At 39.0% G+C, this 14,585-nt stretch overlaps 1 protein-coding gene across 1 annotated transcript; it reads left to right on the top strand.

The window, feature by feature from the left end:
- Positions 1–63: 63 nt before the first annotated feature.
- Positions 64–12,605, top strand: LOC137298003 (E3 ubiquitin-protein ligase RNF113A-like). The gene is made up of 9 exons (XM_067830023.1): positions 64–192; positions 617–699; positions 3,324–3,422; positions 6,448–6,665; positions 7,442–7,548; positions 7,882–7,965; positions 8,332–8,425; positions 9,255–9,361; positions 9,922–12,605. The coding sequence occupies exons 1-9, from the start codon at positions 78–80 to the stop codon at positions 10,098–10,100; spliced, it is 1,086 nt and encodes a 361-aa protein (XP_067686124.1). The 5' UTR covers positions 64–77; the 3' UTR covers positions 10,101–12,605.
- The last annotated feature ends 1,980 nt before the right edge of the window (positions 12,606–14,585 follow it).

Genomic DNA, 14,585 nt, shown 5'->3' with positions numbered 1-14,585 from the left:
TGTTGTTTCCGGTTTGGATCAGAACATTAACCAATCAAAGGTCCCGGTTTCATCGTAGGCAGTTCGTTAGAATCATCATGGCTGACAATGACCCCATGCATGAGTCCCAGAAGAAAGAAGTCAGCAAATTTGGCTTTAAGAAGCGGACCAACAGACACACATCAAGGCGGAAACAAGTTTCAAGTAGTGAAGGTTATTTTATTTTTCTTTTAGTCAGAAATTAGTGGGTTATTTTTCTTTCTTTCAGAAATTATTTGGTAGACACCACTGAAATGCACTAGTTTATAGCAAGAGTGCGTCCTCATACTCGACATTTTCCAATTTTGATTTCTCATTTCATTGACATTTTGCAGTTGTAAGACCTTGATTCCTCTCGGGCTCTCCGCCGAAGTATGCTACTCTCTAAGGAATTGTTTTTTAATTACGAAGTGAGAGGCGAGAGAAGGTGAAGGGATTATTGTTGGTACCGCATGAATTTTCGTTATGAGCATTGATCACATACCACATATATATTTCCATACAAATGTGTACCCAACAAAGTTTTTGTTTAAACAGATGGCACTCATCAATAAGTACAATAGTGACACCAGTTTATTTTTCTCTACTACTCTTTCAGAGAGTGACAGTGACAGCGATAGTGGAAATGTGGCAGTGAAACGACAGAAGACACAGTTAAACAGAAACCCACTGGTTCAGTCGGTACGTAGAAGGGAGGAAAGCTATAAGGGTAATATATCTTCAATGATCCTTCTAGAATAATGTTTTTCTGACCATGTAAAAATATCAACATTATATAAATAATGCAGTAGTCATCATTACCATGTTCCTTGTTTCTGTCAAAGCATCAGCCTTCACATCAGTTGTGATGGCAAACCATTAACTAAATAAAAGCTGTGTTATATTTAATTCCTAAATATTCACTACTACATGGTTGCATTCGTAACCAGGTGGTAATAGGGATGTAGTATGTAGGTCTGGACACAACACATAATTTCAAGGTGTACTTAATTTCTTAAATTTTGATGCAGCACTCAAATTACTGGTGAATTTTTATATCAAGCATTACACCCTTCTCGTGTGTATATCAGTCAACTAAAGTTCAAATCCATAAGATTCCTATCACACTATTTACGGATATGCTTGTATGTTGTTTACATGTTACTTAGTTTTACGAGTCATGGAAAATGTATCAGTTGTTTGTGGTTTGATTTAACAAACGCAGTGCTTGTAATTAAAAAAAATATTTTCTTGAGTGTAATTTGAGGTTTGATTTTTTTGTGAATATCAGTAAAGTCCTGATCTGATTGATAGTCACTGACGCAAACAACATGGATTGACTGACCAATTGTTTGACTAATTGCTCCACAGGTAACACACAGTATGACTATTTGTCAGTGTATGCATTAAGGATTGCATCAAAATCTTTTTTTTTTGGTCAGAAATTCAATGAAACAGTAAGTAAACTAACATTGTCTAAAAACAATCTATTTATTCACAGCAGCATGTAATACTAATACTAGTGGATGCACTTTAAGCTGTGGAAATATGTGTACAACAAACACAGGATATACTGTTTGCTGAATTATACTGAACCACAAAAGAAACGTCATTATTCAAAAGCACATGCAAAACTTTTTTCTTGCAAAATGGTGTTATTGTTATGATTGTATTGGTTTAACTGACAGTAATTACCAACATCAGTGTTTTTTCTGATGATAAAAGGCATATTGACCAAATGCACCTAAATAGGTGAAAGGTTCTTTATTACTTGCCCGTTGAAGATACTGCAGTGTAATGTTTTCACTTCAGTATTACACTAGCGTAATACCGCTTGACCTATGACGTCAAAATGGTTCAAAGTTGTGACGTCACAATGCTAATGTTGATGTCGCGATTTTACTAGACCTTGCTTGACTTGAAAGCTGAGAGTCCTCACACTGTAGGCAATTTTGCCGCAGTTTCTGTCAATTTATGTTGGCGAGTAATAAACAGAATACTAAACTTGCTTCCGTGAAATACCATTTTCATTAAACTCGTTAAAGATTTAGTGTCAAACTCGCTTTCGCTCGTTTTTCGCTCGGAAGGTCGTTTAGTATCCTCTATGTATGACATTCATGAAACTGAAAATGCGTGTGCTCATTTTGACAACCCTACCAGTGAAAGTGAGTCCCAAACTTACCCATAATCATATTTGTTTTGACTCATTCGCCATGGCACAAATTACGAGAGATCAGAGGAGCCAAGACTTTGGATGATTACAAGTAGACCACAGTCATTTCAGTGTTTATGGTAGGACAATCTTCTGGCTGCAAGAGTGGTATCAGCTCTCGAATTGCATCTAAAAACATCCACAAGGTGGGTGACCTTCAGTAATATCACAATGTCAGTACTGGTAGATTGTGTGCAACCATCTGCCAGATCGCTTCCACAGAATGATGGAAACAGCACACCAGACCGATGGGACTCAAACAGTGCTGAGACAGTGTGTTGACCTTGCCATGGAACTGGAAGAAGCCTGACACAGACCATATCGTAGTCCTGTCCTCACCGCTCATCACCGCCAAAACCGACATCAGTGGGCACCTCAGCATCGAAATGGGCTCCACAACTAATGGTATTGTGTTTCAACAGTCGATGGCAGAGTATGGTAAAGGTGTAATTGATCTGAACCAGTTAGTTGACACCATTGTGTTCCAGAACCTTGGTCCAGGATGAGGAAATGATGTGACAGCTGCTCACTATATTGACCAAGTCACATGACCCCAGGTTGTACCAAAATTTGGATGATACAGAAACCACAGCTTCCGACAAGACAACGCTCGTGACAACACAACCAAAGCAACAATTGACTTCCTAAGACAACATGGCATCCAAACCCTCCATTTAACGGCACTCAGTTAGAATGTATGTCCAATAGAACACACTTGGGACGAGATTCAAAGAATCCTGAATGACCTCCAACCGAGTCTGACAATGTGTCTGGCCTCTTCACAGAGTATGGACCCAAAAACCTATGGCCTTCATCAACTGGCTAATTCATTCCATGTACAGTTGATGCTAAGCTTTCATTGATGCCCATGGAGGCCACACACTATACTGACTTTATGGTGTCTTAATGATACCACTCTGGGTGATTTTGTTTGAGTGAATTCTGAGTGTGATTCACGAAAATGTGTTAACCATAATTATCAAGTTTGAACTCAGTCCTCCACTTTTATTGTTACTGAGAGTGAATTAAACTGTGTGCTTCAAGAAACCACTACCAGTGCGACATTTCTTTTGTGGGTCAGTATATGATATGATTTCCTTTTGTCATTCTTTAGACAAAGAGAGCAAAGGTGGCGAATAATGCTGACTACAGCAGTGAAAGCTCTGAGGATGACCAAAGGCTGTCCATGGCGTACAAGTCAAGTCGAACAGGGGTATGAAAACTTCCCATTTCTACAATTATGAAACTTCATTTTCAGCTCTGTAATCAGATATCTCATACATGCAGGTGGTGTGGATTCTGAACTAAAACAATTATGTTTAGATATTCCTGCTTAGATAACCACTGTTATTTCTCTGGGCCCGGTTGTATCAAACCTTAATGAAGCATTAGCATCCCATTAAATGTTCATTAACTAATGTACCATTAAATTCTGTTGTACTAATGTTTTGATGATGTCATGTTGTCATAAGTGAGTCATTAACTTAATGAAGTTTCAAGGGTATCATTAGACTTTAAAGTGTCAGTAACTTCCTGGAAAGGTGAACATTTTGCCAAGAACTTTGTTTGCGCTGCAGTGGAACTGAACAATTACACAGAAATATAGAATATTAATTGCCTATCCCATAGTGTAAACTCAAGTGCAAATACTTTGGCTGTTTGTAAAGTAGACACTACTATATTCTGTCCCGAATATTGTCATGCATTAAGGGCAATAAATTTCTCTGCTGTTTACTGTGCACTGATAAAATTACTGTACAACTATATTTTTAATTTGCCATCTTTACAGAAAGTGTGAATGAACATGATGAACAAGGTACTATCTGCTATCTGAGCAACAGAAGTATAAATTAAATTAGTTTGTGTGCTTATTTATAAAGCTGTAAACTCAATCTTAAATATGAACCACAATATGTGGTAAAAATGGGTTTTCCTCTATGACGTCAAATAAGGGGGCGTCCCTCCGCTAAGCTTAGCACAAAGTCATTGTAACTGATCACTTGGGGAGAATTTGCTGTGGATAAGGACACTACATTTTTGTGACGTTTGTCCATAAATGTATAATGTAAGACATTAGAAACATTCTCGCTATCTGTATATGGCTTTTGTTGTTACATGTACTGTTTTCATTGAAAAAGGCAGAAATGCCAGTAATTGCCATTGTCGTTCTCCGTGAATTTGCGTCTGATATGGTGTCACGTTGCACAGAACCTTCTTATGAATATACATGTATCAAATTACTGTATTGTATGTGTTCTTAAGTTTCTAGTACTTGCTTTCATATTCTCTCCTTGCATATTCTAAACATATTGAGAGCTGCATGCTGTGAATGGACAAACTGATGTCAAAATAATTGAGAAATAATTGCTACACTGTATAAAGTCTTAATTTTGCTTTGTTGACTTTGCTAGCAAGCACTGTGTTATCAACGTTCACAGTCACACACGTTATTTTTGGTTTTTTTCTGGTCATTTTGTTCTACTAACAAAGACCACTTGGAATTTGATTCTTAAATGCAACAGGTATTCAGCGATGCATTTCTTACAACTGAATATGTTGTATACATGAAGTAATAGGTGTCCTATGATCGACTTTAGAAAAACGTTATTTTGTGAACACTTCTGCAGTATCAAATATTGCGGAAAGTTCATTGTTCATGTATTTTCCAAAACATCCCAACCGATTCTAGGTTTATGAGCGACTTTTCAGAAGTATTTAGATGTGTTTCTTCACAACTGTCAACATGTTTGTTTTTGTTCTGAGGTTTAGCTGTGAAGATGCCATTCTGACAGAGGACCAAGAGTAATGCTTACATGGTTACTTTTGGGGAATTTTGGGAAATATTTAGGGGAATCCCCAAATTTTAAGAAAATATTAACATTAGATGTTGTTAGATAATGCTGCACTAATAAGCGCTTGAGAGAAGTGTTTTTAATGATGCCATTAACTAATAAATGCAAAGGGATTAACGATTTAATGTATCATTAGGATTTGATGTTGAGATTAGTTATTGAAGGAATGATACAACCAGATGCTGGTGTTTAAGTAGTGTATATTTAAATGGTTCATGGGCCGAAAGACGTGCTTACATGCACCAGGTCATTAATGGTCAAAAGTCTTAACGTACCATTTCAGTAGAAAGTCATCCATGCTAGAATTGAAGTGATAGATGGGAAAAGCATGTTTTCAAAATACTAATGTTGTTTTTCAGCTCTCAAAATGCACCTAACAATTATCACATTCATCATGAGAATGGTTATGTATATGATAACTGTAGCTAAATATTGCCACTACTTCAACATTGTTTGGTAATCTAGCACTTGCCAAATGTGGATTGTAATTAGACTATGATCATGATAGCTGAAAAAAAAACAAACAAAAACAGAACAAACCTCTAAATGTATATACAATGGTAAGTTTATTTTTCTATGATCTGCAGATTTTCAGAATGGTTCACAATGGTAATTTGAAAGGGCACACATCACTGGTTAGAACTGGCTTCAGCAATCAGTACTTCTTGTAAGAACTAAATGGATCAGGTGATCAGTCTTGCTGGCTTGCATGTGTCATCTCAACCCATTCGATACTTAAGCGTCAGTTCCTGAATTATCAGTTCCAGACTCAATTGTTTACTGTCAGCCTTCATACCACTCAAATATATCTGAGTGAAGCTTTAAGAAATGAACAGGTGATAATGCCAAATAACTTGGCTGATCACTACTTTAAAGGGAGACAACTCTGTAAGCTATATTTCTACTGACATGGATTTCACAAGGAAACATAACTGAAATTATTCTTCAGTTGAAATAATACTTGAGTCAAGTAATGTTTCCCTGTCGCAATGCCAAATGGAGGCCTATGTATTCAGCACCATCTGTACATCCATATGTACGTACTTCCTGATTCTTGTTAACGCGATATCTCATGAACTATTGTACCTAATGTCTTCAAATGTTTGGTGACAACCTACATTTGGGTGACCTTGATCTTATTTTCAAAGTCATGACGACTCTTTGACTACTTTGCAAACTCTTGTTAACACGATATCTCATGAACTGTTGCACCCAGTGTCTTCAAGTTCAAATTTAGGGACAACCTAAATTGACACAGATGTCAGTCAAGTAGGTGACCTTGATCTTATTTTCAATGTGACCACAACAGTTTGTCCTTTTTTAAATTTTATGTTAACACAATATTTCTTAAAGCATTGCAACCAACGTCTTCAATTTCTTCACTAGAAGCGAGAAGGGCCAGGAGACATGGGAGCCACGGCCATTGTGGAGATAGATACTGCTCTGGAGCAGGATGCACAAGCCATCTTCGAGAGAGCACAGATAATTAACAAGGAACTGAAGGGCAAAGAAGATGACAAGGTGTACAGGGGTCTCAACAACTATGCTGTTTACTTTGAGAAGAAAGACACAGCGGCGGGAAATGCTTCCAGTGGAAGTGTCAGGTAGGACTATCTGTACGTTGGTTTTCAGGTAGGACTGTCTACATGTTGGTTGTCAGGTAGAACTGTTTGCATGTTGGTCATTAGGTAGATTGTCTGCATGTTGGTTGTCAGGTAGGACTGTCTGTATGTTGGTTTTCAGTTAGGACTGTCTACATGTTGGTTGTCAGGTAGAACTGTTTGCATGTCGATCATCAGGTAGATTGTCTGTATGTTGGTTGTCAGGCAGGACTGTTTGTATGCTGGTTGTCAGGTAGGACTGTCTGCATGTTGGTTGTCAGGTAGGACTGTCTGCATGTTGGTTGTCAGGAAGGACTGTCTGCATGTTGGTTGTCAGGTAGGACTGTCTGAATGTTGGTTGTCAGGAAGGACTGTCGGCATGTTGGTTGTTAACTAGAACTATATAGTACTGAACAAAGGGAGCCATAGTCTTCGTCAGTCACTGTCGCTGGTAACTATGCACCATGTTCAGGAAAAAGAAGGAAACCCCATTAGACCCTCCTCAAGATACCTTTGATCTCATTCTTTCAATTATTTGATCATTTGGAAATGAATGCATTATCCCTTGTGGATGTGGACGTTTGCAATTGCAGAAAGTTTCAGCATAGATATTGTAACCTATATTTTGTGTAGACCTTGTAGTGGTGACAGTGTAACTCATGCACTCAGACCTTCAGATCTTAGGGTTCAATATGTGTGTTACTACTACTAAATTTCTTTAAACAGTAAATATGAGGTATACTTTTATGAATGAATACAATGTCTGTGTGCTGTTTCAGGAAAGGCCCAATCAGAGCACCAGCTCACCTGAGGGCAACCGTGAGATGGGACTACCAACCGGACATCTGCAAAGACTTCAAGGAAACTGGGTTTTGTGGATTTGGAGGTAAGGTTAATCCACTTTCATGCCATTGATAGTAACAGATTTTAACAGTGAAGTCAACTATAACTGATTCACAAGAACTTGTCTTCTGTCTTCTTGTCTTATGTCTTCTGACTTTGAAACTGTCATCATTTTATTGTTCATGTTTGGTTTACCATGTTGACATTGCAATAGTGATCTTGCAGCATGAAACTTATTGACTGGTACGTCTGTCAGTCCATGTGTCCATCAATCCATATGGAGGGCGAAAAGGACATCAAAGTGTTTGTATTTCTGGATTTAGTGTTGTGAAACTCAGCCATATACATTCAGCCGTATGTTGATGTTGTGTTGTAGACAGCTGCAAGTTCCTGCACGACCGAGGTGACTACAAACATGGGTGGCAGCTAGAGCGAGATGAACAGAAGGGTAACAAAGAAGGTGAGTGCAATGTCTGTAGAGCCTTTAGTGAATAACTTCCCTTCCCTTTCATACATACTTCAGGAGGGATGGCTTAGCATAGTGGTTGATGTATTGCCTTTCACACAACTGACTTGTTTGAGCCCCATGTGTGAAAATGGTGATGTCTCTACCATACAGAGACAGCGTGCTTCATATATAGTCATCTCTTGCAATCATTCCCTTTGTGATACTGTGGTTTAAGCAAAAGGCTTCCCCAGCGATCACCCATCTTCTCGTCATGAGTAATAACATATAAACAAATCCACCGTTATGCTCAGGTTAATCATATTAACCAAGTGACAGAATTTATGTATATGTTCACAACTAATTGTACTGTCATTCCAGATGATCGGAACTACGAGATCAGCAGTGATGAAGATGACCTTCCTTTTAAATGCTTCATATGTCGAGACTCATTCAAGAACCCAATAGTTACAAAGTAAGTGAGACAGTAGCCATGAACAGTGAATCAACTATCAACAGCAGGCATTACTGTCTGTCATATTTGGAAGTGATTCAGTGATTTGCAAAATTCATTCACTGAATAACAATTGCTGAGATCTATCCAACTCAGATTTAGATTTTTCACCCCTAGTTTTCAGCAAATGATATTACAAAGGTCTCAATTTGAATAAAAATTCCTATTTCTTTAAAATTTATGAAATCAACACTATTGGCAGCAGTTCTGTCTCGTTACAATGTTTTCCCATAGTTGCTGAAAGTGGAATTTTAAGTTCAGTCCTTTATAGTTGTCACAATGTGCCTGTTGTGCTGTAATCATTATTTACTTTTAACTCCTAATATATGCCTGATCAAAATCTGCATAGCAGTGCTTAGCAGTTAACATTTGTTGTTATTTAATGACTCTCTACCTGAAAAAGCAATCCTTTTTCAAATATGGCCACTGATACTTTAGATCAGGAATCAGTGCCCTATTTTGTCAAGTTTGAAACCAGACTGCTAAATCCAAAGGTTCTAAGTTGATAGGTAGATAGACAGCTGCATGATCTGAAGTATAAATAACATTTTGAGACTAGCGTTTCAGGAAGTGAGGCATATTGATATGTCATAGGCTCATGGTGTGAAAACACCTGCTGAGAACAGGCAGACTCACATAAGTTTAATAAGTTTAATATTCTTGACCACAATGAACAACTTCATCTCACCTCACCTTTAAATCACAATGCTTGATTTTAGGATGTGTTCATGTTATTTAGGAGTGTTGTTCAAAGTCTATTAACTTGATGCATCTTTGTCCTGTTTTTCAGATGCAAGCACTATTTCTGTGAGAAGTGTGCACTGAGTCATTACAAGAAATCCAGACGATGCTTTGTGTGTAATGAGCAAACCAATGGTGTGTTCAACCCTGCCAAAGGTGAGTCAGTGTGCGATGTACAGAAGTGTTGAGTAAAGTACAGTTCGGGACGGTTTCTAGTTCTGGCTCTTTCCATGACTGCCTTAGTGGTCCAGTCGATAGATTGACTGCCTTTTCACAGGTGCATCAGTTGAAACAACTATGAAAGATGGTTGTGTTGTTGTTCACTTGCCTGTTGCTCATCTACTAACAATAAAAACAGTATCTGGTCTTCTCAGTCAGGGGCTGTGGAGTAGCCAAGTGGTTAATGCTATTGCTGGAATGTTGCTAAAATTAGCTTAAAACTATACTCACTTACACAGAGTCAGTAATCCCTCTCTGTGTGTGAATGAATGGTTTTACTCCACTTTTAGCAATACTCCAGCAATATCGTGATCAGGGATACCAGAAACAGGCTTCGCTCATTGTACCATGACTTGATCATTTGCAGGCCACAGTCATAAAGCTGGAATAGTGCTAATTATTGCTGAATGCATTGTTTAGAAACACATTGTTGTACTGTGTCTGTAGTTTATGATGTCTGAGATGGAACTCATTTTTGGATGTCATGCTGTTTTCAGAGCTCATTAACAAGCTGAAGAAACATAAAGAGGAGGAGGATAGTGATTCTGATACTGAGGCAGCTGGTGATTTGGCAGAGTGGCATCAAGTGGACAAAGGGACATTACAGGGGGTCAGTCAGGAGGAGAGACACTCTGGAAAGGGAGTACCTTCTGGGGGTTGGAATCAGGTGACGTAGGGGATGTGCACAAGAAGAAAGCTCCAACATGGAGGATGGTCCATGGTGGCAGGGTTAAGTGTGTCTCCTTTGGACATATGCACTGTGCTTAGGTTGGATGGGGTTGACAGTTGTTTTTCCTTGGGAGCAGAGATGAAGTACACTTGGTTTGGACAAAATGTGGAAGTAATTCTTTCTTGAGATATATTCTAGATTGTGTTTAATTGCTTGCTTAGAGAGATATCCTAGCTTATGTCATTTATTTGTCAGTCAATAAGAATCATTTGTGCCAGAATGTTATTCATCTGTAGCTAAGGATAACAATGCTTATTGTCTGGGGTCAGAAGAGGATATTGGCAGCGATGACCATGCAGAGCCAAGTAAGGCTCAGTTACTTTGGTTACAAGATGTTTGTAGTCAAATATTAGTATACAAAAACACATACAATACTACCAATTACAGATAATTTACAGAGATGAAACATACTACATTCTCAATAACAATTAGGTTGTTTGTAGATGATTACCTTCGTTCTAGGCAAAATTAAGTACAAACTCTGTCTTTTAGCAGAGACACTGAGTGAAATGGCATCAGTAGTTTGAGAATGTTTTTGATCTGAATTTTGGGAACTGCGAAACTAGCCTGTAAACAATCTTTAGCACTGAATATGCATTGTTGTTTTACATCCTGAATTATTAAGATATTTTTCAGACATGGAAAGTTTGTAATCTACTTGTTAACTTGACATAGGCAGCTCTACAAAAACATAAAGCAAGGATTAGTACTTCACCATACTAATAGTTCTGGTATGAAAAACAGGGTGAATTTCAACCAACAATTTTATCTTTGAGGCCTTGCGGACTGAACGTGTAGAGCTTGAAAATCCACTGAAGTTCTGTGGAGCGTCGGAGTTTAGTGGTGGTCTCCTGCTCAGGGTGTGCCTTGAGTTGAGTGAGGATGGTGTATCGTAAATCACTCTTGTGGTGATTTGGGAGATTGAAATGGTGAGCGACAAGTTTGTCTCTCTTGTACCACTCTTGAACAACTAATAGTTCTGTCGAAAATAGGAGAAAAAACTGTTTTTTTCACATTTAACTCTACAGTTTATGCAGTTGATATGTGAAAGGTTGAAATATCTGTTAAACTAAGTTAGGCCTAACTACAGTTTCAGAGGTAGGAAGAGGAGGCGTAATAGAAGGACTTTGTTGAGGTATCATACTCTTTTACATATCTCATTATAAACTTTATGAAAGAAAGACAATGTAAGATGTTAATCAATACATGAGACATATTCAACACACATGAAAAAGCAAAAAGTGTCTTTGAGATGGCCCCTTGAGCCAGCAGGCACCTGCATTTCATGCCAGGTGAGTCGACAGTCTGTCATCATACCTGGCCAAGTGACCTAACTGCCATCTGTAATAATGATGTATTGTTTCAGCAGCTAGACATATTGGTTCTAAGTTTTTGCCCGATTTTAGGAGTAAACATGCTTTTCTGGATAACCTCTTAGGCTGCATAAAAAAATCCAATGTTTTTCGGGCACATCTTTTTCAAAAGTGCCGAGGACGGTATGACTTTTTTCTTTAACTTTTGATAGAAAAAAGTGACGAGGGAGGAACACATTTTTATTATTTTCTCACAGAAATACAGCTTGAAAAGTTTAGCACTTGTTAATGAGTTGTAGATTCCATCACAGTCGTTCTTACAGACACTCCTTCTTATACGACAAATGGATTACTGGGATGCAGCTAAGTCAAAATTATTTTTTTAAAAATGGCAGTAAAAGTTGTTTTGTGCACAAATAAAGGTGACGGGCCGATGCCCGAGAAACATTTCACTTTTTTTTTTCAACCTTACTCAATCCACTGAATGCCCGTTTAGCCAAAGTGAGTTATTTCCACATACCCTATTTGCAAGTGTGTAAATTTTAGGGCTATAGAGAACAACCTAAAAGCATTTTTTAAAAAAATTTCTGACTTTATTCCTTGCTTGACTATTACTTTCCTGCTCTCTGTTGTCCAAAAAACTTAAATTGTATATAGGGGCTTGCACAGCACTTTTTTTTTCCATGGTTAACCCAAGCTGCCTGTAAGGCACTGGAATGTTATAGTCGCATGATTTATCCCACTGGGTACCCATTTTCTGCTGGGTGAACAGGGGCATGTTTGAACAAACTCACTTGCCTAAGTGAAACCACATGTATCACATGCTTCGTTGTGGAGCAGGACCTAAGCCCTAGAAACTCTAGGAGTCAAGCTACTGAACACGGTTGCCCATCCAAGGACTTTCCACTCCCAGTGTTGCTCAAGTTCAACTGATTTGTGACTTCAGCTCTATCCACATGATCACATGCCACCACATATTCTGGTGACATCCTATGTGCATGTTAAGAGTTGAGCATCATGCTTTGTAAAACATCACTATATTTGTTTTGGTTTATACATAAAGCTTGCATTTTCATACATTGTTAATACACATTGTTCATGTGAGGCATTGTAAATAAACATGTGCATCATTGATAAATGGAATTTGCTGTATTTTTGACTTGTCACTAATATTGGGCTGTACTGCTACTGCTGTTGCTACTCCCAAATGCATCTGTGACTACATTGATGCTGCAATGTAATGCAACTGCTGGGGCTAGTGCTGCTGCAACTGCTGCCACTCCCAAATGCTTCTGTAAATGCCACTACTACTCCACTGCAGCTGCAAATGCCACTGCTGCTGTATCTGATACTGCAGGTCAATGCAACTACTGCTGTTCAACTGCTACTGCCACTACTGCTGCCACTCCGAATGGCTGCTGCAGCTTCTACTGCTGCTACTTTGAACTGCTGCTGCTGCTGCTACTGCTGCTACTTTGAACTCTTGCTGCAGCTGCTACTGCAGCTACTCCGAACTGCTACTACTACTGCTGCTCCAAACTGCTGCTGCGGCTGCTACTGCTGCCACTCCGAACTATTTCTGCTAGTGCTACTGCTGCCTCTCCCAGCTGCAACTGCTGCATCTGATACTGCAAGGTAACTGCTGCAGCTACTGCTACTGCTGCCACACCCAATTGCAGCTGCTACATCTGATACTGCTGCCATTTCGAACTTCTGCTGCAGCTGCCACTCCCAACTGCTGCCACAGCTGCTACTGCTGCTGCATCTGATACTGCAAAGCAACTACTGCTGCTACTGCTATCCAGGACAAACCCATGCCACCTCTTTGACTTTAGATTACCACACAATAGCTCTTCACAAAAGAGTCCAAACCACTTTTCACAGCCCTGGAGTACATACAGCAACAGTCTTGTTATAAATAATTTCTGTTCACATTCTCTGTCATGTCTTCAGGCAATTTAAACATGGTTTCAGACCATCCTATAATCTTGGATGAATAGGAAGGTTACAGTTTTTTTCTGATATGCCTTTTGTTGGTCGCCCATCCATTTTGACATAACAGCCACGGGTAACACATTGGCTGACAGTGTAGTGGAAGCAGCATTGATCTAATCTGTGACACCATTTGTCTTCCATTCAGTTTTGCATCCCCTGCGATGAGAAAATCACGGTCAGGCATATTTTGCTTGACTGTGTAGATTTATTTAACAGAAGGAATACTTATTATCATTCAGTTTCTTTTGATGGTCTTTTAGTAATGTCCGTGCTCTTTTAAATCTTAGGTTTTTAAATGAAATTGAACTATTAGGTAAATCTTTGAATTGGGAAACACCACACTTGATGCCAAGGCCCAAGTTGCTTGTTGGTGGTTTATATATCACTTGATAAGACTTGATTCATTTATCATTTTATCCATATGCTTTTAGTTTTGTTAAGGTTTGTTTTAGGTTAGAACTGTGATAGACATATTGTGTTTTACTATTCTTTGCCGACAGATGTTTCAAATCTAGCGCTCCATTTTCGGGGCGGAAGGGTAGCTTGTTACGCCGACGCTAAAAGCGACGTAGAACTAAACTCACTCTGTTTACCCGAGTGTATTTTCGCAGAACTACGCTTTAGAGAACATGTCACAACGTTGACATAAGGGCTGCCGCTGTGCAACACGATCTGTTTGTCAAGGTGACCGTAACTCCTTTATATTAACGCTTACTTGCCCAGCCGTAACGCTAAGTTTGTTTCACACAGCGGCCCCTTGGTCGACTTGCACAACAGAAACTTGTGAAGAGTTCAAGGCCGGATCGTCTTCCAGTCCAGGTTTAACAACATGTAATCACAATGTACATTCAGTACTGGTTCAGCTGGCTACACAGATGCTCAGTGCGAATGTTATTAGATCCGTTCCCTGTGTACCTTTGATGCGGTTTCCAATATCTAATGTCAATTCACCCCAAACTACAAAAACTCCATCATAACAGCGTGACTGACTTTATAGCCAACCACGACCGAGATTGAAATAGCCTGTTCTACTAATGAGCTGGACCACGTCTTATGTAAGAAGCCCGTCCATGGTATTGATTGTATACCCAGTAATTAGGAGGAAGGCTGTTTGGATGGGCCT

Source organism: Haliotis asinina, chromosome 10, assembly GCF_037392515.1.
Source record: "Haliotis asinina isolate JCU_RB_2024 chromosome 10, JCU_Hal_asi_v2, whole genome shotgun sequence".
In the NCBI taxonomy this organism is placed as follows: Eukaryota; Metazoa; Mollusca; class Gastropoda; order Lepetellida; family Haliotidae; genus Haliotis; species Haliotis asinina.
Note: the sequence above shows the minus strand (reverse complement) of the source record. Positions and strands in the feature narration are given on the sequence as shown.